Genomic DNA, 24549 nt, shown 5'->3' with positions numbered 1-24549 from the left:
TGGAACAGAGTTCCAGTGAGTTACAGCTGGACAAAGCCCTGCCTTCCACCAAGATGAGCCATTGGCCTATCTGGGTCTCCAGGGTCGCAGGCAAGGGGTCCTTTCCAGACCTGCATTGGGGATTATATACCTGAAGTATACCTGAAGGAGTGTCTCCACCCCCATCGTTCTGCCTGGACATTGAGGTCCAGCGCTGAGGGGCCTTCTGGCGGTTCCCTGTGAGAAGTGAGGTTACAGGGAACCAGGCAGAGGGCCTTCTCGGTGGTGGCGCCCGCCCTGTGGAACGTCCTCCCATCTGATCTCAAAAAGAAAAACAACTACCAGATTTTTAGAAGACATCTGAAGGCAGCCCTGTTTAGGGAAGCTTTTAATATATTATTATTATTATTATTATTATTATTATTAAGGGTTTTCTTGGCTTTTAATATTTATTAAATATTAATTTTAATATTCTGTTGGAAGCCGCCCAGAGTGTCTGGGGAAACCGAGCCAGATGGGTGGGGTATAAATAATATATTATTATTATTATTATTATTATTATTATTATTATTGCTGCTGCTGCTGCTGCTGCACCGGGGTCCTTCTGCATGCCAAGCAGGAGCTTTGCTGCTGAGCCACAGCTCTCCCCCGCCCTGGTATCACAAGCACTGCCCTCAGAGTCTCCCTGCCTCTTGCCTCTCCATTCCACCCTCACGACTGTCCTTGAGAGAGGTTGGGCTCTGCATTCCAATAAGGCGCTTGGCTTGCAGCAGAAACACCTTCCAGACTTCCTCTCTACCTTGCTTTCTTTTCAGGCAGCGAGCAGAAATTGCAGGGTGATTTTGCCTCTTCTAGGAAGAGCCACCCACCCATAGGGCAAGGATAATGGAGCAAAATGAGTTAGATTTGAGAAACTAATGATTTCCTCCCTCTTCACTGCACTAATTGAATTTTGGCCTGGCAAACTAATACCTGTATTTTTAAAAACTTGATTAATAAATAAAACACACGTAACAGTCTAGGCTTCATTACAGTATACGTTTTATTGGGGCTTCCCCGCCCATTGCATAATTTGCCTAATCTCTGAGGTGCCTGGGCATGTGAAAGAGCTTTCCCCCCCCCTCCCTTGGTGCTCTTTCAGATTTTCCATTGTACACCCAAAAGTCATAGAATTGCAGAGTTGGAAGGGAACCCGAGGGTCATCTAGCCCAGCCCCTGCAATGCAGGGATCAATTTATATTTCTGTTTTTCCCCCCACTGTTTCTTTCCCCCTGGCTTAAGTGCCATCTGCCACATTCCCACATCAAGTTGTGATCTTAAAGGTGCATTTTTGGGCAAGATACTATTTTAATCTCTGTATGCATTCTGTGTGTGCAGCTACCCCTCATCTACACTTCTTCTTTTTTGTATACTCTTGGTTGGTTAAGTTAAAGTGTATATATTGCTGATCAAAACTACACACACAAAAGTGGTGACATTGTTGAAAACATAATGGATCATAGAGTTGTAGAGTTGTAGAGTTGGAAGGTACCCCAAAGACGAGCTCATAGGGGGACAGTCCCGTTCTTTTGCCAGGGAGACTCCGTACCCGCAAGAGAGCAATGGGCAACACCCCGAGAGTCATCTAGTCCACCCCCTGCAATGCAGGAACCACAGCTCAAGCATCTATGACAGATGGCCATCCACCCACTGCTTAAAAACCTCCACAACTTCCCGAGAGAGTCCATTTCCTGCCGTACAACCCTTACTGTCAGAAAACTCTCCTTGATGTTGTGTTGGAATCTCCTTTAACTTGAAGCCATTGGTTCGAGTCCTCCCCTCCAGAGCTGGAGAAAACAAGCTTGCTCCACCTTCCATGTGACAGCCCTTGAGATATTTGAAGATGGTGCAGAGGTTTAGAGCAGTGTGGGGGCCACGTTTTTCAGGCCCGAGGGCCACATTCATTTCTGGGCAGCCTTCCAGGGGCCACCTGCCATGGGTAGGTGGGGCCACCTGCAAAAGTGGGTGGGGCGATAGATGCCGTTTCCCCGCCAGTCCTCCATCCAGAGAATCCTAGAGTTGGAAGAGACCCCAAGGGCCATCCAGTCCAACCCCCTGCCAAGCAGGAAACACCATCAAAGCATTCTTGACATATGCCTGTCAAGCCTCTGCTTAAAGACCTCCAAAGAAGGAGACTCCACCACACTCCTTGGCAGCAAATCCCACTGCCGAACAGCTCTTACTGTCAGGAAGTTCTTCCTAATGTTGAGGTGGAATCTTCTTTCTTGAAGTTTGAATCCATTGCTATGTGTCTGCTTCTCTGGAGCAGCAGAAAACAACCTTTCTCCCTCCTCTATATGGCATCCTTTCATATATTTGAACAGGGCTATCATATCACCCCTTAACCTTCTCTTCTCCAGGCTAAACATACCCAGCTCCCTAAGCCGTTCCTCATAAGGCATCGTTTCCAGGCCTTTGACCATTTTGGTTGCCCTCCTCTGGACACGTTCCAGCTTGTCAGTATCCTTCTTGAACTGCGGTGCCCAGAACTGGACACAGTACTCCATTCTTGGCATGGACACAATCCAGCCAGGCATAAAACATTCAAAGGGGCCTGCGAGGAGACCCAAGCTCCAAGTAGGCAGAGCAGGAAGGCTGCATTTGGGGCCTGAGGTTCCAGACACCTGGGTTAGAGTGTCCAGGTCCACAACCCTCAGTTAAGAAATCACTGGGAGACCCTCGGACGTTAATAGATTTGCTACGTCACGTCGTCCCCAGACCTTGACTCCTCCTGTGTTAAGCATCTGACCAGCTGCCTGCTTCCTTTCCCCAAGCTGGGACATGCAGCGATTTGATGTTTGATTTGATTTATCGTATTTCTATGCCGCTTTTCATTCTAAGGGAATCCCAAAGTAGCTTACAAACAATAGCTAACAACAGCATGGCAGGGCATACCAGAACATCACAAAGCGCAGCATAAATCATATGGAATAATTAACAAATCACCAGTGAAGCAATTACAAGCCACAAAACACTGCTAACAAAGCAACAAGAAATAAACTAAGCATTACAATTAAAGCAAAAGTCATATTATATGATTGACAAATCAATACAGCATTAATCACCCAAGAAACAATATTAACAACATTAACAAAATAGCAGACAAAATGTAATGTAAGCGCTGGTAAAGTCAAACACACTCTGTTCAGCTCATTAAAAGACACATACATGGGATACCTGAGGCAGCAAGCTCCCTTCTGATGACAATTTTGCCTTGCTGCATCTGACCAAAAGTCCATCTAGCCTAGCTCTCTTATCGCAAGCATACCAGGGGGTTAATCATTCCCTGTGAGAGTGGAGCCTCTCCATCCAGAGGCATTCTACCCCTGATGCTGCAGGCAAACAACAAGAGAGAGGCACCCCCTTTATTCCTTCCTTCTGAGCTTCCTAGAAGCACCTGGCTGGTTGTTGCTGGACCCTATGGATTGCGCTTCGATACATTAGGGCAATTCTGAGCTGTGATGGTATAATTAGCAGGGCCATGTAGTCTGGTCCACTTAGGGCAGGGTCTTACCAGGACGGCACATAGCGCAGAGATACGTGGCTCCTAGGGTTGGGTCAGCTTGCAAGAAACTCACTTCTTTCCTCTCTTCCAGGTGACGACATCGTCCGGGAGCAAATGCTTTTCCTGCCGCTCTGCAGCCGAGCGGGACAAGTGGATGGAGAACCTGCGCCGTGCTGTGCACCCGAACAAGGTACCAGCTAAGCAGCCGCTTCACGCAGCGCATAGTTGAACTGTAGAACTCCCTCCTTCAGGGCACAGTGGTGGCCATCAGCTTGCATTAAAAGAGGGTTGGGCAATCCTGCAGAATCTCCAGTGGCAGAGAGTTCCACAGGACTGGGGCCAATGACACCATAAAACTCTTGTTTCTTGTTGCTGTCAAATGAGTCTTGCCAACCAGGGGAGCGAGCAATGTCTCTCCTGTGGATGACCGTAGTGCAGCCACCCCCAAACTGCGGCCCTCCAGATGTTTTGGCCTACAACTCCCATGATCCCTAGCTAACAAGACCAGTGGTCAGGGAAGATGGGAATTGTAGTCCAAAACATCTGGAGGGCCAAAGTTTGGGGATGCCTGCTGTAGTGTATGAGTAATATACAAGTTCAGTCGGTGCCTCAGGTTCCCTGGACCTCAGTTGATGGCTATGTTATGCCTCCATTGTTGGAGGCAGTCTGCCTCTGAATGCTAGTTGCTGGGAATTGCAGGTGGGCAGAGTTGCTGTTGCAATCAGGACCTCCTTTTAGGCTTCTCAAGAGGTGTCTGGCTGGCCACTAGGAGAGCACGATGCTGGACAAGACAGGCCACCGGCCTGATCCAGCCTCAGGGCTCTTTTTATGCTCTTATTCCCAGGTATGTGTCCATAGAGGGCAGAACCAATCAAGTTCCTCTTAAAATAACTGCCAAGAGTAAAATTAAAAAAATTCCTTCAGTAGCACCTTAAAGACCAACTAAGTTTTTATTTTGGTATGAGCTTTCGTGTGCATGCACACTTCGTCAGATACGAAAGCATCTGTGCATGCACACGATCGTGCATGCACACGAAAGCTCATACCAAAATAAAAACTTAGTTGGTCTTTAAGGTGCTACTGAAGGAATTTTTTTATTTTGCTTCGACTCAGACCAACACGGCTACCTACCTGTGCCAAAAGTAGTGCAGGCTGCAGGTGTATATTAAAATAAATATGTTACTTCCTCTTGCTCTTTTTTTAAAATGGTGAGTTTTGGCAATTGTGTCGTTCGTGGATTATGCATATATTTAACTGTCAAAAAGTTTCCCCTGAATGTTCTGCACTCGACTCCCACCAGACCCAACCATCATGGCCATAGGCTGAGATAATTATTGTTGTCAAAGGCTCTTCTCTTTGGTGATCACTCGTAGCTGAGTAAGATTGTCTTCCATAAACATTGTTTTAACAATGGGTCTGTAAGTGACTGTGGAGGCCAAAGGCTTAGGCAACTTCCTGCCCCACAAGAAGTCCCTCCCTACCACCTGGGCCCACCATTTTTGCTCCTGCAAATCCTTAAATCTGAACTCCCACGCATTTATAGGTTTTGCCTTTTCTTTCAAAACTCCACCCCTTTTAAACAGGGTGGATTTTCCTTGCTGGCTGGCTGGCTGGGGGGGGGGGGGGGGCTGGTGCTGTGTTTATGCATTTGCGGTCCCTGGTGCCTGATGTGAAAAGCCAGCAGTACCGTCCCACCGCTCAAGCCCAGCGGAGAAATTGCGGCACAGCGGATAGAACATCTGCAGAACAGTTTTCTTTAGCCTACAATTTGTTCTCTTTTCTCTTAGGGCGCACCCCCCCTCCCCACACCTTTCCCTTTAATTTTGAGGCTCTCCTGGCTGCCAAATTGGAAGTGGTGAAATTGTTTTTTAGAAAGTGAAGCATGTGTAGTTTGGGGCGGGAGAGAGAGAGAGAGGTTCTCAGCCCCCTTTCTTCTTGCAAATTGGTGCCAGCGAGAGAAGAAATCATAGTGATATTTGGAAAACGAGCATAAGTGGGGGTTATTATGCAAATTCCCAAGAGCCAGTAATTTCCTTAAAGTTAAAAATGTAATTAAGGATTGGTTTTCTGTTCTAGCGCATTGCAAATAATGAAGCCTTTCGTTCTTCCAATTCTCGCAATGGGTAATTGCTTCCCCACCCCCCCCACCCCGAAACACACTCCACACGCTGAAAGCCCTTCTTCACACAGCACGTAGTTAAACTATGGAACCCACTCCCGCAAGAGGCAGCGATGGCCACCAACCTGGATGGCTTTAAAAGAGGATTGGACAAGTTAATGGAGGAGGAGGAGGAGGAGAGGGCTAGCGATGGCTGGCCGTCACCATGGCTCGGCTCTGCCTCTACAGAGGGAGGCAGAAGTGCTTCTGAATACCAGATGCTAGAAACCAGATTTTCTTGTGCTCAGGTCCTGCTTGCTATTTTTGCACTGGGGCATCTGCTTGGCCACTGTGAGAACAGGGTGCTGGACTAGATGGGGCACCTTTGGCCTGATCCAGCAGGCTCTCCTTATGCTCTCACTGCAGAGCCCTCCTACAAGTCCCCAGATGCGCATCTAACGCATGGGTTAGACTTGAAACGGGAACGATGAGAGTGGAGGCCTTAATCTGCCTATCATCAATCTATAAATGGCTGGCTCTAAATCTGAAACCCCGAGGAATTGCGCCTTTGATCCTACGCGACCAGTTCCAGTCCGGTTGGCAGCTAGCGGTTCTGAACTCTCTCCAGAATATGGGCCTTGCTCCCCAAGCCCTCCTAAGATTGGATCTAAGACAAGCCAAAGCAATGGTCAGACAACGGCTCATTGATATTGAAAGACAACAGGGCTGCTCAAGATGTCCTGAACATAGATCTGGAGAAATGGAGAGATACATAGCCGCCCCGGCACCTTATTTCTCCTTTCTCCGGTCAAAAAACGCAAGAAGGGCTTTTGCACTTGCCAGAAGTGCGGCATTGCCCACACCTGTGCTGGAGGGGCTTTACAAAAAAAATCCCATACGCCCAAAGACTCTGCATATGCCCTCTAGGGAAAATAGGAAGCCCAGAGCACTTCCTCTTCAGATGCCCCCTCTATGAAGAAGCTCAAAGGGAGATCCTGGATCCCATACTGGTGAGGTTAGCAAGCCTCCCGGAAAAGCAATTTTACAACATGCTCCTGCTAGGCAAAGACCAGGAGATAACCAGGGCGGTCGCCAGATTCTGTGCCCAACTATGCAGACACAGACTTTCTCCCGAGTCCGTCTGAATTTCCCAACATATGGTACCCGAGCGAGTTAGGCTCAGTTTTCTGCAGCTTCTATTTTAAGGGTTAAACTTTCAGCATTGTATATATAATTAACAATGTATTTTAAACGTTCCACAAAGCGTCATATATACGTTATGCTCCCTGAAACTGTTCTTCCAAAAGGGATTCACAGTATTTTATTTTTATCTGTTTTTTATATTTTTCTATGAACTGGTCCTCGACCGTAATAATAAATAAATTGAATTTAAAAAATGCTCTTACTGCGCATCCTTGCTCTCTTCCTGACTGTGTCTCTCCCCGCCCCCGCCCCCCATTGCATCTCTTCTCTAGGACAACAGCCGGCGGGTGGAGAACATGCTCAAGGTGTGGATTATCGAAGCCAAAGACTTGCCAGCCAAGAAGAAGTACCTGTGCGAACTCTGCCTGGACGAGGCCCTCTACGCCCGGACCACATGCAAGTTGAAAACGGACAATGTCTTCTGGGGGGAGCACTTTGAGTTCAACAACCTCCCGTCCCTGAGGGGCATCACGGTCCACCTGTACAAGGAGACCGACAAGAAGAAGAAGAAGGACAAGACCAACTTCGTGGGGCTGGTCAGCATCCCGGCAGGCTCCGTCACGGGCCGGCAGTTTGTGGAGAAGTGGTACCCGGTGGTGACGCCCAACCCCAGCAAGGGCAAGTCGGGGGGGCCCATGATCCGCATCAAGTCACGCTACCAAAGCATGAGCATCCTCCCCATGGAAATGTACAAAGAGTTTGCCGAGTACATCACCAACAACTATATGGTCCTCTGCTCAGTTCTGGAGCCGGTCCTGAGTGTGAAGAACAAGGAGGAGATGGCCTCGGCCCTTGTCCACATCCTGCAGAGCACAGGGAAGGCCAAGGTAAGGCTCTTGCACGCTTGTGCTCAGAGACAGGCTAGAGGCTCTCGCGCACGCTGATCCACCCCACATGTGCTGCAGCTGGACGCCTATGGCTGTGATCCACCTTGAGTTTGGGGGTCTTGCCAACAGTTGTTTAGACACTGTCATCCACAGACATTAGTGGTTCCCAAAGTGGGCAGTAGGGACCCAGGTGGCGCTGTGGGATAAACCACTGAGCCTAGGGTTTGCTGATCAGAAGGTCGGCGGTTCGAATCCCTGCAACGGGGTGAGCTCCCCTCGCTCGGTCCCAGCTCCTGCCAACCTAGCAGTTCGAAAGCACGTCAAAATGCAAGTAGATAAATAGGGACCGCTCCGGCGGGAAGGTAAACGGCGTTTCCGTGTGCTGCTCTGGTTTGCCAGAAACAGCTTTGTCATGCTGGCCACATGACCCGGAAGCTGTCTGCGGACAAACGCTGGCTCCCTCGGCCTATAGAGCGAGATGAGCACCGCAACCCCAGAGTCAGACACGACTGGACCTGATGGTCAGGGGGCCCTTTACCTTTACCTAAAGTGGGCAGTGGGATTTGGGATTACCTAGGGAGCGTGCTAAGAGGCAAGGGGACAGCAGTTGGAGGGGGTGGGGCAGAGGTATAAACAACTATCACACTTTGAAAACTGGTATTGCTGGACCAGGTTCATCAGTTTTGTGGAATAGTTAAACTACATAGTTTGAATTGGATTGTGAATAAATGTGCAATGAACTGTTTACCGTTTGGAATTTTGTTGTGTTACTGTTTTCGTTAGTGGGTCGCACAAAGCGCTATTCTGAATTATGCTTTTCGTTGGGTAAGGGGTACTGGGGGTGAGTTTATGGAAACAAGGGGGTGGGGACCTGAAAAGGTTTGGGAACCACCAACTCTCACTGTTCTGTGGTGTGGTGCCTTGAACCCTCCTTTCAGTGGTTACGAATTAAATCATGCAGCCTCTGAGATGTTCTTAGACTCCAGCTCCCATCAGCCCAGCCAGCATGGCCAATGGTCAGAAGGGGCTGCCGGGAAGTTGTTCCTGAAGCAATTCTGGACGTACCTCCAGAAAGCCATGCTTATGGGAACTGTATGTTTCTACAATGGCAGAGTGGTACAAAAAGTCATCATTCTGGGTTATGCAATGCATTGCAGAGGTGGTTGTAACTGCAAAACCCATTTTGACTGTAAAACCCATTTTATATTGCAGTACTGGATTAGGAATTGTTTTATGCTGCTGCCTAAAAGTTCTTTATTTTAGACATTGGCTTTAAAATGAATGGCACGAATACAGGATGGGTGACACCTGGCTTGAGAGCAGTACATGTGAAAAGGATCTAGGAGTCTTGGTAGACCACAAACTTGACATGAGTCAGGAGTGTGATGCAGCAGCTAAAAAAGCCAATGCAATTCTGGGCTGCATCAATAGGAGTATAGCATCTAGATCAAGGGAAGTAATAGTACCACTGTATTCTGCTCTGGTCAGACCTCACCTGGAGTACTGTGTCCAGTTCTGGGCACCACAGTTCAAGAAGGATACTGATAAGCTGGAACATGTCCAGAAGAGGGCAACCAAAATGGTCAAAGGCCTGGAAACGATGCCTTATGAGGAACGGCTTAGGGAGCTGGGTATGTTTAGCCCAGAGAAGAGAAGGTTAAGGGGTGATATGATAGCCATGTTCAAATATATAAAAGGATGTCATATGGAGGAGGGAGAAAGGTTGTTTTCTGCTGCTCCAGAGAAGAGGACGCGGAGCAATGGATTCAAGCTACAAGAAAGAAGATTCCACCTCAACATTAGGAAGAACTTCCTGACAGTAAGAGCTGTTCGGCAGTGGAATTTGCTGCCAAGGAGTGTGGTGGACATAGCTGCCAAGTTCTCCCTTTTTAAAAGGGAAATTCCCTTATGCTGAATAGGCTTTCTTGCGAGAAAAGGGAAAACTTGGCAGCTATGGTGGAGGAGTCTCCTTCCTTGGAGGTCTTTAAGCAGAGGCTTGACAGGCATATGTCAAGAATGCTTTGATGGTGTTTCCTACTTGGCAGGGGGTTGGACTGGATGGCCCTTGTGGTCTCTTCCAACTCCAGGATTCTATGAAAAGGAGATTTGGTTGTAAGCTATCTTGGGAAAACTCCCGTTTGGAAGGTGTTATGTACATTTTAAAATGCATTTGGGGTGGGTTCCAATGGACTTCCACCAAGCCTCTCTCCCCCTTCAGACAAATCCGTTTCCACTTGGAGTTCCGTGGCAGAGCACCTGCTGTGGCATGCAGAAGGGCCCTGGGTTCAAATCTCCAGTTTTGGAAACCTCCAGATTTGAAACCTCCAGTGCAGATCTTCTCATGGACGGGGACAATTTTTTTCCCCTGCCCAAGACCCTGGGCGGACTCTGCTGGGTCAGAGAGAGGGCCCATCACTCAGGGGGAGAGTGCAAGGTGCCTTTGGCATGCAGGAAGCCATGGGTCCAAGCCATGGCGGCTTTGGGAAAATGAGCAGGCCGGGGGGGGGGCTTAAAAACCACCCGCCTGCTTGAGACCCTGGGGGGCTTCTGCTAGTCAAGACTCTGACTGAGCATGTTGGCTGACAAGTGTGGTTCTCTGTAAGGCACCTCTGAGGGTGGAGCTGGGCTTGATGGGTCACTTGCAGAGTTCACACCCTTTTTGCATGCAGTGAAGGTCCCCAGGGTCCAGCTGCAGTGACAGTAGGGGTGGGGAACCGGTGAGCTTCCAGATGTGGTTGGCCTGTGACTCCCATCATCCTTGCTGGCTGCGGCTGATGGAGAGTTGGGATCCAGCCACATCTGGAAGGACGCAGGCTCTCCACCCCTGAGAGAAAGGAGGAACACCTCGTTCAAAGTTAAGACGAATAAATGCATTGGGGAAAGACAGGCAGTTCGAGGAATAAAATAAAATTAAATATAAGTGGTAGTTATTAGGCCCACCTTCTTATCCCACTCCTTACTTAATAACGATATAGAGAAAGAAAAGAACATAAATCTTAATAATAAATAATAACAAAATGACTTGACCAACAAAAGATTACTTTATTAAAGTGAATGACACTCAAATGGCAAAGACTATTGAATAACAGGTACGACAGGGAAATATGGATGAACTAGGTGAGGGAGGGAATGGTGGACAGGTGGGGAGGGGGGAGGGAAAGTGAGGGTTGGGGGCAATGATTACTCTTTATTTAATTGATGGATCAAAAACGTTTTGGATATACTTTGTATTTTGATTGTGAGTCTCTTCATTTCTCCTTTTTCTTTTCTTTCTTCTTCACTCTTTCTGTCCTTCGGTTTTTCGCAATCGCCGTAATTTGTATCAAGGTTGTATTTTTATTGAAAACACATATGTATATACTGAAACGTTTTGCAATAACAAAAAGGAAGAACACCTGATGGTCAGCGATGATATATAGCCAAACATTGCTCAGCTGGTAGAACATGAGTAACTCAGTCTCAGGGTTACAGGTAGGGAGCCGTGTTGGTCTGAGTCGAAGCAAAATAAAAAAATTCCTTCAGTAGCACCTTAAAGACCAACTAAGTTTTTATTTTGGTATGAGCTTTCGTGTGCATGCACACTTCTTCAGATACACTTGAAACAGAAGCAACCAGACCCTTATATATATTCAGACATCCAACATACCATCTCAGGACTATTGAATTGCTCATCTTCTAACATTGTGTATGCCATCAAATGCCAACAGTGCCCTTCAGCTCCCTATATTGGACAAACAGGCCAAACCCTACGCCAAAGGATAAATGGACACAAATCTGACATCAGGAACCACAAGACAGAGAAATCAGTAGGAGAACACTTCAATCTCCCAGGACATTCTATACAAGATCTCAAAGCAGCTGTTTTATTACGGAGAAATTTCAGGAACAGACTGGAAAGAGAAGTTTCTGAATTGGAACTCATTACCAAGCTTAAAACCATGGAAGCACCTGGGATGAATAGAGATATCGGATTCTTATCTCATTATGCATGATCAAGCTTTCTTTAGCGCCTCAGCCCTTGCTTCCCCCCCCCCAGGACCAATTGCAGTCATCAGCAGTCGTTAACAGCCATCTACAGGTTTACCACTCCCATCAGCCCATCACCCATTCCCACCCACCCCCACCACCCTCTGTATATATATAAGGGTCTGACACTTCTGTTTCAAGTGTATCTGAAGAAGTGTGCATGCACACGAAAGCTCATACCAAAATAAACACTTAGTTGGTCTTTAAGGTGCTACCGAAGGATTTTTTTAATTTTGCTTAGTCTCAGGGATGTGCTGTCAAGCCCCACGTTGGGCAAAGCATTCCTGCATTGCAGAGGGTTGGACTAGATGACCCTCAGATTCCCTTCCAACTCTGCAATTCTATGATTCTACAGCAATGCTGATCTAGGTATAAACAGCCTCAGTAAAAGGCACCTTCCTTTGCCTGTATATACGTTAGCCTCACAACTGGTTACCGTACTTCAGCCTTCCTTGCAAATGCATCCACTAAAATAAGGCACACACTTGGGGGGGGGGGGTGACGGACACGGACAACATAGAACTATCTGGACCAGTGGTCAGGGATCATGGGAATTGTAGTCCAAAACATCTGGAGGGCCAGTTTGGGGATGCCTGGCCTAAAAGGATCCAAGTTTTAAGAAGGCTCCCTTCTGGTCACTTGGGGACAAAATTTGCTCACCCCAAGCCACCCCACAAGTGGTTGCTTGCAAACCCTTTCCCCTCCCCTCCCTTGTCTTGTCCCTTGTGTCTTTGTCTTCTCACTTTGTGAGCCTGCAGGCAAAGGACTGTTGTTGTTCTTCGGTGTCCTTTGGGCTCCCTTGCCCCATTTCCTCTGGGCACTAACCTTTTGAGGGTAGGTGTTGCACTAAGGGTCTCTCTCCCGCCTGTATTCCTGGTGATGAAGCATCTTTTAAAATGCACCTATCTTTTTTGCATGCTTTCTCTCAAAGTGCACTTTTAGGAATGCATGTATTTTTGTGGTAAATTTTGCTGCATTGGCTGGGATGCGGGTCCTTTTCCTTGTTGTTGTTGTTGTTTAGTCGTGTCCGACTCTTCGTGACCCCATGGACCAGAGCACGCCAGGCACTCCTGTCTTCCACTGCCTCCCGCAGTTTGGTCAAACTCATGTTCGTAGCTTCGAGAACACTGTCCAACCATCTCGTCCTCTGACGTCCCCTTCTCCTATTGCCCTCAATCTTTCCCAACATCAGGGTCTTATCCAGGGAGTCTTCTCTTCTCATGAGGTGGCCAAAGTATTGGAGCCTCAGCTTCACGATCTGTCCTTCCAGTGAGCACTCAGGGCTGATTTCCTTCAGAATGGATAGGTCTGATCTTCTTGCAGTCCATGGGACTCTCAAGGGTCTCCTCCAGCACCATAATTCAAAAGCATCCATTCTTTGGCAACCAGCCTTCTTGATGGTCCAGCTCTCACTTCCATACATCACTACTGGGAAAACCATAGCTTGAACTAGACGGACCTTTGTCGGCAAGGTGATGTCTCTGCTTTTTAAGATGCTGTCTAGGTTTGTCATTGCTTTTCTCCCAAGAAGAAGGAAGGAAGGAAGGAAGGAAGGAAGGAAGGAAGGAAGGAAGGAAGGAAGGAAGAAAAGAGGGAGCAGGAGGGAGAGAAGAAGGAAAGAGGTGAGAGACAGAAGAGTAGGAAAGAAGGAATAAAAAAGGAAAGAAAAAGAAAGAGGGAGAGAAGACAGAGATAAAGAAGGAAGGAAGGAGAGGGAAAGAAAGAATAAGAACAAGAGAGAGGAAGAAAGAAAGGTAAGGGGGGGGTCGCCGCCTTGATTCAGCGCCAGAAAAGAGCGCGAAGGGACCCAGGGGCAAAAAGCATTTCCCGTAAAGCCTCAGAGTTGCACGTTCGTGAGGCTGAGCCGCTGCTGAGCTCACGTTCGTGAGGCTGAGCCGCGGCAGGAGGAGGTGAGGCAAGAGGAGGAGGAGGCGGCGGCTTGCCGGGTCGGTGCCCGGCATCGCCGTGCGGAGACTCCCGAGCCTCTGGGACACAGCAGTGCTCTGTAGCACTTTGAATCCTCCTCCTCCTCCTCCATGCGGCGCTGCTGGGTGCTTTGTCTGTGCTTCAGCAGCAGCAGCCATTTCCAGGCGCCGAGCCGTGGCAGGAGGAGGAGGAGGAGTCAAAGTGCTACAGGGCACTGCTGCGTCCCAGAGGCTCGGGACTCTCTGTGCGGCGCTGCCGGGCGCTGCCCCAGCTCTTTGTCGGCACTTTGTCGGTGCGGCGCTTCAGCAGCAAGGTCCCGCTGCTGAGTCCCGCTGGATGGGGCGCTCGGCGGGCCACATGACAAGGTCTGGCGGGCCGGATTTGGCCCGCGGGCCTTGGGTTTGACACCCGTGGCGTAAGGCTAAAGGGATTGTTGTACTGGATCATGGGCTACTCCCATAGCAGGTTAGGTGCCTGTAGAAAAACCTGCAGGAGGCAGGGGCTCAATGGCCATTGCTTCCCCCTGCCGTTTGAAATGGTACCATAGTGCTTTAAATGTTCTGTCTCAGTCTCCAAGTGGTTCTGTTTGCAAGGAGTTGCAATAAATATTTTATTTGCATCAATCCCGGGAGCGGGGAGCGATTGGGGCATGTCGGCAGATTAGCTTGCAACCAATTTCAGCCAGTACTGTAATGATCCCCCACCCACAAGGCTTTGGAACGATCTTTGAATTACACATTAATCATATTACTTTTATCAGTGAAAGCCTCTTAAGGATAGGTCAATCTCATTAATCAGGATTGCTTGTGAGAAGAGACCTTATTACTTCACAGTCAATCTGCCGGCTGGTCACTTGTCACTGGGGCAGAAGGGCCTGCGTGGTCCGCTTCTCATTTTTTACTGCGTTTATATCCCACCTTTATAAATTGATTGCATTTATTGCCCGCCTTTTTTCACCAAGGAGGTCAAGGTGGCAAACATGGTTCTCCTCATTTAAATCCCCTCAACAACCTGGGAGCTGGGTATGTTTAGCCTGGAGAAGAGAAGGTTAAGGGGTGATATGATAGCCATGTTCAAATATATGAAAGGATGTCATATGGAGGAGGGAGAAAGATTGTTTTCTGCTGCTCCAGAGAAGCGGACACAGAGCAATGGATTCAAACTTCAAGAAAGAAGATTCCACCTCAACATTAGGAAGAACTCCCTGACAGTAAGAGCTGTTCGGCAGTGGGATTTGCTGCCAAGGAGTGTGGTGGAGTCTCCTTCTTTGGAGGTCTTGAAGCAGAGGCTTGACAGGCATTTGTCAAGAATGCTTTGATGGTGTTTCCTGCTTGGCAGGGGGTTGGACTGGATGGCCCTTGTGGTCTCTTTATGATTCTATGATTCTAACCCTGTGAGGTAGGTTAGGCTGAGAGGCAGCGGCTGGCACCCAAGCTCACCACCCACTGAACTTTACGTGTCTGAGTGGGGATTTAAAGCCTGGTTTCTCCTTGGTAATAGTCTGACATGCGTTAACTGCCGCACTCCAGTGGCCCTCTTTGCAGGGTAAAAGAGCATCGGGGCTCACCCAACAGAATCTGGGATTAGAAGGGAGCCCCTGAGTGAGAGGTGACCATGCAATACAGTTTCAAGTTGGGTAAGGGATCACATGGTTGAGATTCCTGCGTTGTAGGCGGTTGGACTAGATGACCCTCAGGTTCCTTTCCAGAGCTACAGTTCTGTGATTCAGTCCCGCTTGTGCTTGAAAACTCCACCACCATCTCTGGCATTCTCTTCCAATGTCGAATCATTGCTAAGTTCTTCCGAAGGTTTCATCGAAATCCTTTTGTGGTGCTATTTTATTATTTTCTTCCTCTTACCAGTTGCTTTTTTAAAGGGAAAAGGAAAGCAGGCTTCCAATATCATACGAAAATTAAAACTAAAGCAAAACAAAAGCTATAATAATAATAATAATAATAATAATAATAATAATAATAATAATAATAATTTATTTATTTATACCCCGCCCATCTGGCCGGGTCTCCCCAGCCACTCTGGGCGGCTTCCAACAGAAGAATAAAACACAATAATCTATTAAATTATTGGCAAGGGGTTGGACTGGATGGCCCTTGTGGTCTCTTCCAACTCTATGATTCTATGATTCTAAACATTAAAAGCCTCCCTGGACAGGGCTGCCTTGAGATGCCTTCTAAAGGTCTGGTAATTGTTATTCTCTTTGACATCTGGTGGGAGGGCATTCCACAGGGCGGGCGCCACCACCGAGAAGGCCCTCTGCCTCGTTCCCTGCAACTTGGCTTCTCGCAATGAGGGAACCGCCAGAAGGCCCTCGGTGCTGGACCTCAGTGTCCGGGCAGAACGATGGAGGTGGAGACGCTCCATCAGGTATACTGGACCGAGGCCATTTAGGGCTTTCAAGGTCAGCACCAACACTTTGAATTGTGCTCGGAAACGTACTGGGAGCCAATGTAGGTCTTTCAAGACCGGTGTTATGTGGTCTCGGCGGCCGCTCCCAGTCCCCAGTCTAGCTGCCGCATTCTGGATTAGTTGTAGTTTCCGGGTCACCTTCAAAGGTAGCCCCACGTAGAGCGCATTGCAGTAGTCCAAGCGGGAGATAACTAGAGCACTATAAACATCCAGATACATAAAAAGCTGTCATAGTGCACCTTAGCCACTAAAGAAGGTCACAATATTTAAAGCCTGCCTGGAAAGAAATGTGTGTTTTTGTGGTGCATAAGAGTGGTCAGTAATGGAGCCGGGTGTGCCTTCTTGGGGAGAGTATTCCATAAGTGGGGGAACCACCACTGAAAAGGCCCATTCTTGCATTTCAAGTGACAGAAAGCAAATCTACTCCACCCTCTGTGTGACAGTGCCTCAGATATTTGATTATGACTCTCATGTTGCCTTTTAATAATAGAATTGTAGAGTTGGAAGACACCCCAAGGGCCATCCAGCCTGAAGGAGCGTCTCCACCCCCATCGTTCTGCCCGGACACTGAGGTCCAGCACCGAGGGCCTTCTGGCGGTTCCCTCGTTGCGAGAAGCCAAGTTGCAGGGGACTAGGCAGAGGGCCTTCTCGGTGGTGGCGCCTGCCCTGTGGAACGCCCTCCCACCAGATGTCAAAGAGGAAAACAGCTACCAGACTTTTAGAAGGCATCTGAAGGCAGCCCTGAAGTTCAGGGAGGCTTTTAATGTTTAATAGAATATTTTATTTTAATATTTTGTTGGAAGCCGCCCAGAGTGGGCAGGGTATAAATAATAAATAACGCCCTCCCATCAGATGTCAAGGAAATAAACAAGTACAGTATCTGACTTTCAGAAGACATCTAAAGGCAGCCCTATTTAGGGAAGTTTTTAATTTTTGATGTTTTATCATGCTTTTAATATTCTGTTGTGAGCCGCCCCCAGTGGCTGGGGAAACCCAGCCGGATGGGTGGGGTATAAATAATAAATTATTATTATTTGACTATAGCTACCATACTTAAAACTACAGTGGTACCTCGGTTTATGAACACAATTGGTCCGGAAGTCTGTTCATAAACTGAAGCGTTCATAAACTGAAGCAAACTTTCCCATTGAAAGTAATGGAAAGTGGATTAATCCGTTCCAGATGGTCCGCAGAGTACTTAAACTGAAGCGTTCATAAACTGAAGCGAACTTTCCCATTGAAAGTTATGGAAAATGGATTAATCCGTTCCAGACGGGTCCGCGGAGTACTCAACCTGGAGTGTACTTAACCCGAAGCATGGGTGTAATTGGTTCCGGAAGTCTGTTCATAAACCGAAGCGTTCATAAACTGAAGCGAACTTTCCCATTGAAAGTAATGGAAAGTGAATTAATCCGTTTCAGATGGGTCCGCGGCATTCGTAAACCAAAAATTCATAAACCGAGGTGTTCATAAACCGAGGTTCCACTGTACCATACTAAAAAAAAATGTAAAAATGCAGGGGAGTGCACTGCCTTTCAAGGGAGTCTGTTCCCCTGTTGAACAGTTCCTGCCCTCAGAAAGCTAATGTATAATAATAATAATAATAATAATAATAATAAGAATAATAATATTTATACTCCACCCTTCCCAGGCAAGACCGAGCTCAGGGCGGCTAACAAGAAAAATATCAAAACAAGCATAAAAGAAACAATTCAATTAAAATACATATTAAATACAATGTTAAAATTCAATTTTAAAATGGGAATCTACAAGTGGAACCTCATTTAAATATCTGTAGGATAAAACCTTAGGGGAGGGTGACACCGGGGTCAGACTGAGTATCCCCTCTCGGTCTTCTCTTCTCCAGGCTAGACATACCCAATTCATCAGGCTTGGTTTCCGGACCCTTGATCATCCTGGCCTCCCTCCTCTGCACATATTCCAGCTTGTCAATATCCTTCTTAAACTGTGGTGCCCAGAACTGGACACAGGACTCCAGGTGTGACCTGACCAAGGCAGACTAGAGCAGCGCTATTCCTGCCCTTGATCAGGACACTTCTGTTGATGCTGCCTAGAATAGCATTAGCTTTTTTTGCTGCTGCATCACACTGCTGACTCATATTAAGCCTGTGATCAACAAAGCCCCTTAGATCCTTTTCACATGTACTGCTGTCAAGCAAGGTGCCCCCCCCCAACCCGTTATTCATAGAATCATAGAGTTGGAAGAGACCCCGAGGGCCATCCAGCCCAACCCCCTGCCAAGCAGGAAACACCATCAAAGCATTCTTGACATATGCCTGTCGAGCCTCTGCTTAAAGACCTCCAAAGAAGGAGACTCCACCACACTCCTTGGCAGCAAATTCCACTGCCGAACGGCTCTTACTGTCAGGAAGTTCTTCCTAATCATAGAATCATAGAGTTGGAAGAGACCACAAGGGCCATCCAGTCCAACCCCCCTGCCCAGCAGGAAACACCATCAAAGCATTCTTGACATATGCCTGTCGAGCCTCTGCTTAAAGACCTCCAAAGAAGGAGACTCCACCACACTCCTTGGCAGCAAATTCCACTGCCGAACAGCTCTTATTGTCAGGAAGTTCTTCCTAATGTTGAGGTGGAATCTTATTTCTTGAAGTTTGAATCCATTGCTCCGTGTCCGCTTCTCTGGAGCAGCAGAAAACAACCTTTCTCCCTCCTCCATATGACATCCTTTCATATATTTGAACATGGCTATCATATCACCCCTTCAGCTTCAGGCTAAACATACCCAGCTCCCTAAGCCGTTCCTCATAAGGCATCGTTTCCAGGCCTTCGACCATTTGGGTTGCCCTCTTCTGGACACGTTCTAGCTTGTCAGTATCCTTCTTGAACTGAGGTACCCAGAACTGGACACAGTACTCCAAGTGAGGTCTGACCAGAGCAGAATACAGTGGTACTATTACTTCCCTAGATCTAGATGCTATACTCCTATTGATGCAGCCCAGAATTGCATTGGCTTTTTAAGCTGCTGCATCACACTGCTGACTCATGTCAAGTCGGTGGTCTACCAAGACTCCTAGGTCCTTTGCACATGTACTGCTCTCAAGCCAGGTCTCACCCATCCTGTATTCGTGCATCTGGATATCCCTGCCTAAGTGCAGAACCTTACAGCTTCCTGTTTGTCCCTGCTGAAATTCATTCTCTTAGTTTTGGCCCAATTCTCTATAGTCTATTAAGGTCCCTATCTCCTCTGTGCGCATAGGAGGGCCCCCCTTTTGCAGGCCGCTGGTGTGCGCCAGCCCACACTTTCAGGACGGTTGTAAACAAACCATTTCTGCATTGCTGAACTGGGGTTAATAAAGGACTGGAAAGATGGGGAGAGACGGGGGGGGGGACGGGGGGGCGGGGAGAGGTCACCTTTACTGCCACCATCAGGAATCTGCTAATCTTTTCTGAGCTGAGAGACAGAGCCTTGAAGCAGCCGCAGCCAAGGCAGGCAAGAACGCTCCACCGCTTTAAGCGCTAATAACCCATTCCGTCACTAATAGCCGAGCTACTAATAAAATCTGCTAGCTTTGCAAATCTGCCCAAGCCTCTGAGGATTGCAGTTGGGTCTACGAAGGCTCCAGGCGCTCTTCTCCTCTTACCTACCCCTGCATTGCTATTCAGGGTGGGGTGTGGGGTGAAGGGAATAAAGGCACAGTCCAGGTGTGGCCCCGAAAGCTGCTTTATGCAGGGGGGGGGGATGCACAGAGGCAGATCAGTTCTTTGCTTTGGAATACAATTTTGCTGCAACATTTCTCTCTCACATCGCTCTCTCACCATTTAGTCGTGAAAGAGCTTCTTATATTTACCTTCAGTAAGAGCTGTTCGGCAGTGGGATTTGCTGCCAAGGAGTGTGGTGGAGTCTCCTTCTTTGGAGGTCTTTAAGCAGAGGCTTGACAGCCACATGTCAAGAATGCTTTGATGGTGTTTCCTGCTTGGCAGGGGGTTGGACTGGATGGCCCTCGGGGTCTCTTCCAACTCGATGATTCTATGACCTTGGGACTTCTATAGACGCAGAACCTTCTTCTGCCTCTCCCTCAAACTTCAAGAAAGAAGATTCCACCTAAACATTAGGAAGAACTTCCTGACAGTAAGAGCTGTTCGGCAGTGGAATTTGCTGCCAAGGAGTGTGGTGGAGTCTCCTTCTTTGGAGGTCTTTAAGCAGAGGCTTGACAGGCATATGTCAAGAATGCTTTGATGGTGTTTCCTGCTTGGCAGGGGGTTGGACTGGATGGCCCTTGTGGTCTCTTCCAACTCTATGATTCTATGATTCTATTCTAAGAACTTCCTGACAGTAAGAGCTGTTCGGCAGTGGAATTTGCTGCCAAAGAGTGTGGTGGAGTCTCCTTCTTTGGAGGTCTTTAAGCAGAGGCTTGACAGGCATATGTCAAGAATGCTTTGATGGTGTTTCCTGCTTGGCAGGGGGTTGGACTGGATGGCCCTCGGGGTGTCTTCCAACTCTATGATTCTATGACCTTGGGACTTCTATAGACGCAGAACCTTCTTCTGCCTCTCCCTCAAACTTCAAGAAAGAAGATTCCACCTAAACATTAGGAAGAACTTCCTGACAGTAAGAGCTGTTCGGCAGTGGAATTTGCTGCCAAGGAGTGTGGTGGAGTCTCCTTCTTTGGAGGTCTTTAAGCAGAGGCTTGACAGGCATATGTCAAGAATGCTTTGATGGTGTTTCCCGCTTGGCAGGGGGTTGGACTGGATGACCCTTGTGGTCTCTTCCAACTCTATGATTCTATGATTCTATTCTAAGAACTTCCTGACAGTAAGAGCTGTTCGGCAGTGGAATTTGCTGCCAAGGAGTGTGGTGGAGTCTCCTTCTTTGGAGGTCTTTAAGCAGAGGCTTGACAGGCATATGTCAAGAATGCTTGGATGGTGTTTCCTGCTTGGCAGGGGGTTGGACTGGATGGCCCTTGGGGTCTCTTCCAACTCTATGATTCTATGACCTTGGGACTTCTATAGACGCAGAACCTTCTTCTGCCTCTCCCTCAAACTTCAAGAAAGAAGATTCCACCTCAACATTAGGAAGAACTTCCTGACAGTCAGAGCTGTTCGGCAGTGGAATTTGCTGCCAAGGAGTGTGGTGGAGTCTCCTTCTTTGGAGGTCTTTAAGCAGAGGCTTGACAGGCATATGTCAAGAATGCTTGGATGGTGTTTCCTGCTTGGCAGGGGGTTGGACTGGATGGCCCTCGGGGTCTCTTCCAACTCGATGATTCTATGACCTTGGGACTTCTATAGACGCAGAACCTTCTTCTGCCTCTCCCTCAAACTTCAAGAAAGAAGATTGCACCTCAACATTAGGAAGAACTTCCTGACAGTAAGAGCTGTTCGGCAGTGGAATTTGCTGCCAAAGAGTGTGGTGGAGTCTCCTTCTTTGGAGGTCTTTAAGCAGAGGCTTGACAGCCACATGTCAAGAATGCTTTGATGGTGTTTCCTGCTTGGCAGGGGGTTGGACTGGATGGCCCTTGTGGTCTCTTCCAACTCTATGATTCTATGATTCTATTCTAAGAACTTCCTGACAGTAAGAGCTGTTCGGCAGTGGAATTTGCTGCCAAGGAGTGTGGTGGAGTCTCCTTCTTTGGAGGTCTTTAAGCAGAGGCTTGACAGGCATATGTCAAGAATGCTTGGATGGTGTTTCCTGCTTGGCAGGGGGTTGGACTGGATGGCCCTTGTGGTCTCTTCCAACTCTAGGATTCTATGATTCTATTCTAAGAACTTCCTGACAGTAAGAGCTGTTCGGCAGTGGAACTTGCTGCCAAGGAGTGTGGTGGAGTCTCCTTCTTTGGAGGTCTTTAAGCAGAGGCTTGACAGCCACATGTCAAGAATGCTTTGATGGTGTTTCCTGCTTGGACTGGATGGCCCTTGTGGTCTCTTCCAACTCTATGATTCTATGACCTTGGGACTTCTATAGACGCAGAACCTTCTTCTGCCTCTCCCTCAAACTTCAAGAAAGAAGATTCCACCTCAACATTAGGAAGAACTTCCTGACAGTCAGAGCTGTTCGGCAGTGGAATTTGCTGCCAAGGAGTGTGGTGGAGTCTCCTTCTTTGGAGGTCTTTAAGCAGAGGCTTGACAGGCATATGTCAAGAATGCTTGGATGGTGTTTCCTGCTTGGCAGGGGGTTGGACTGGATGGCCCTTGGGGTCTCTTCCTACTCTATGATTCTATGATTCTATTCTAAGAACTTCCTGACAGTAAGAGCTGTTCGGCAGTGGAATTTGCTGCCAAGGAGTGTGGCGGAGTCTCCTTCTTTGGAGGTCTTTAAGCAGAGGCTTGACAGGCATATGTCAGGAATGCTTTGATGGTGTTTCCTGCTCGGCAGGGGGTTGGACTGGATGGCCCTTGTGGCCCCTTCCAACTCTATGATTCTATGATTCTATTCTAAGAACTTCCGGACAGTAAGAGCTGTTCGGCAGTGGAATTTGCTGCCAAGGAGTGTGGTGGAGTCTCCTTCTTTGGAGGTCTTTAAGCAGAGGCTTGACAGGCATATGTCAAGAATGCTTGGATGGTGTTTCCTGCTTGGCAGGGGGTTGGACTGGATGGCCCTTGGGGTCTCTTCCAACTCTATGATTCTATGACCTTGGGACTTCTATAGACGCAGAACCTTCTTCTGCCTCTCCCTCAAACTTCAAGAAAGAAGATTCCACCTAAACATTCATTAGGAAGAACTTCCTGACAGTAAGAGCTGTTCGGCAGTGGAATTTGCTGCCAAGGAGTGTGGTGGAGTCTCCTTCTTTGGAGGTCTTTAAGCAGAGGCTTGACAGCCACATGTCAAGAATGCTTTGATGGTGTTTCCTGCTTGGCAGGGGGTTGGACTGGATGGCCCTTGTGGTCTCTTCCAACTCTATGATTCTATGATTCTATTCTAAGAACTTCCTGACAGTAAGAGCTGTTCGGCAGTGGTATTTGCTGCCAAGGAGTGTGGTGGAGTCTCCTTCTTTGGAGGTCTTTAAGCAGAGGCTTGACAGGCATATGTCAAGAATGCTTGGATGGTGTTTCCTGCTTGGCAGGGGGTTGGACTGGATGGCCCTTGTGGTCTCTTCCAACTCTAGGATTCTATGATTCTATTCTAAGAACTTCCTGACAGTAAGAGCTGTTCGGCAGTGGAACTTGCTGCCAAGGAGTGTGGTGGAGTCTCCTTCTTTGGAGGTCTTTAAGCAGAGGCTTGACAGCCACATGTCAAGAATGCTTTGATGGTGTTTCCTGCTTGGACTGGATGGCCCTTGGGGTCTCTTCCAACTCTATGATTCTATGACCTTGGGACTTCTATAGACGCAGAACCTTCTTCTGCCTCTCCCTCAAACTTCAAGAAAGAAGATTCCACCTCAACATTAGGAAGAACTTCCTGACAGTCAGAGCTGTTCGGCAGTGGAATTTGCTGCCAAGGAGTGTGGTGGAGTCTCCTTCTTTGGAGGTCTTTAAGCAGAGGCTTGACAGGCATATGTCAAGAATGCTTGGATGGTGTTTCCTGCTTGGCAGGGGGTTGGACTGGATGGCCCTTGGGGTCTCTTCCTACTCTATGATTCTATGATTCTATTCTAAGAACTTCCTGACAGTAAGAGCTGTTCGGCAGTGGAATTTGCTGCCAAGGAGTGTGGTGGAGTCTCCTTCTTTGGAGGTCTTTAAGCAGAGGCTTGACAGGCATATGTCAAGAATGCTTGGATGGTGTTTCCTGCTTGGCAGGGGGTTGGACTGGATGGCCCTTGTGGTCTCTTCCAACTCTAGGATTCTATGATTCTATTCTAAGAACTTCCTGACAGTAAGAGCTGTTCGGCAGTGGAATTTGCTGCCAAGGAGTGTGGTGGAGTCTCCTTCTTTGGAGGTCTTTAAGCAGAGGCTTGACAGGCATATGTCAAGAATGCTTGGATGGTGTTTCCTGCTTGGCAGGGGGTTGGACTGGATGGCCCTTGTGGTCTCTTCCAACTCTAGGATTCTATGATTCTATTCTAAGAACTTCCTGACAGTAAGAGCTGTTCGGCAGTGGAACTTGCTGCCAAGGAGTGTGGTGGAGTCTCCTTCTTTGGAGGTCTTTAAGCAGAGGCTTGACAGCCACATGTCAAGAATGCTTTGATGGTGTTTCCTGCTTGGACTGGATGGCCCTTGGGGTCTCTTCCAACTCTATGATTCTATGACCTTGGGACTTCTATAGACGCAGAACCTTCTTCTGCCTCTCCCTCAAACTTCAAGAAAGAAGATTCCACCTCAACATTAGGAAGAACTTCCTGACAGTCAGAGCTGTTCGGCAGTGGAATTTGCTGCCAAGGAGTGTGGTGGAGTCTCCTTCTTTGGAGGTCTTTAAGCAGAGGCTTGACAGGCATATGTCAAGAATGCTTGGATGGTGTTTCCTGCTTGGCAGGGGGTTGGACTGGATGGCCCTTGGGGTCTCTTCCTACTCTATGATTCTATGATTCTATTCTAAGAACTTCCTGACAGTAAGAGCTGTTCGGCAGTGGAATTTGCTGCCAAGGAGTGTGGCGGAGTCTCCTTCTTTG

General features: G+C 48.0%; 1 protein-coding gene across 13 annotated transcripts in view; it reads left to right on the top strand.

Annotated features, from left to right (window-relative positions):
- DAB2IP (DAB2 interacting protein) overlaps window positions 1-24549 on the top strand; it is a 328791-nt gene that overhangs the window by 225653 nt on the left and 78589 nt on the right. For all 13 annotated transcript variants that reach the window (XM_060270258.1, XM_060270257.1, XM_060270265.1 and 10 more), the window contains 2 exons: window positions 3615-3713; window positions 7097-7651. In XM_060270258.1, the coding sequence (XP_060126241.1) occupies window positions 3615-3713; window positions 7097-7651 (654 nt within the window). The remainder of the gene's footprint in view (window positions 1-3614; window positions 3714-7096; window positions 7652-24549) is intronic.

Source organism: Zootoca vivipara, chromosome Z, assembly GCF_963506605.1.
Source record: "Zootoca vivipara chromosome Z, rZooViv1.1, whole genome shotgun sequence".
Classification (NCBI taxonomy): domain Eukaryota; kingdom Metazoa; phylum Chordata; class Lepidosauria; order Squamata; family Lacertidae; genus Zootoca; species Zootoca vivipara.
The sequence above is the reverse complement of the archived record's forward strand: the minus strand, read 5'-3'. Positions and strand labels throughout refer to the sequence as shown.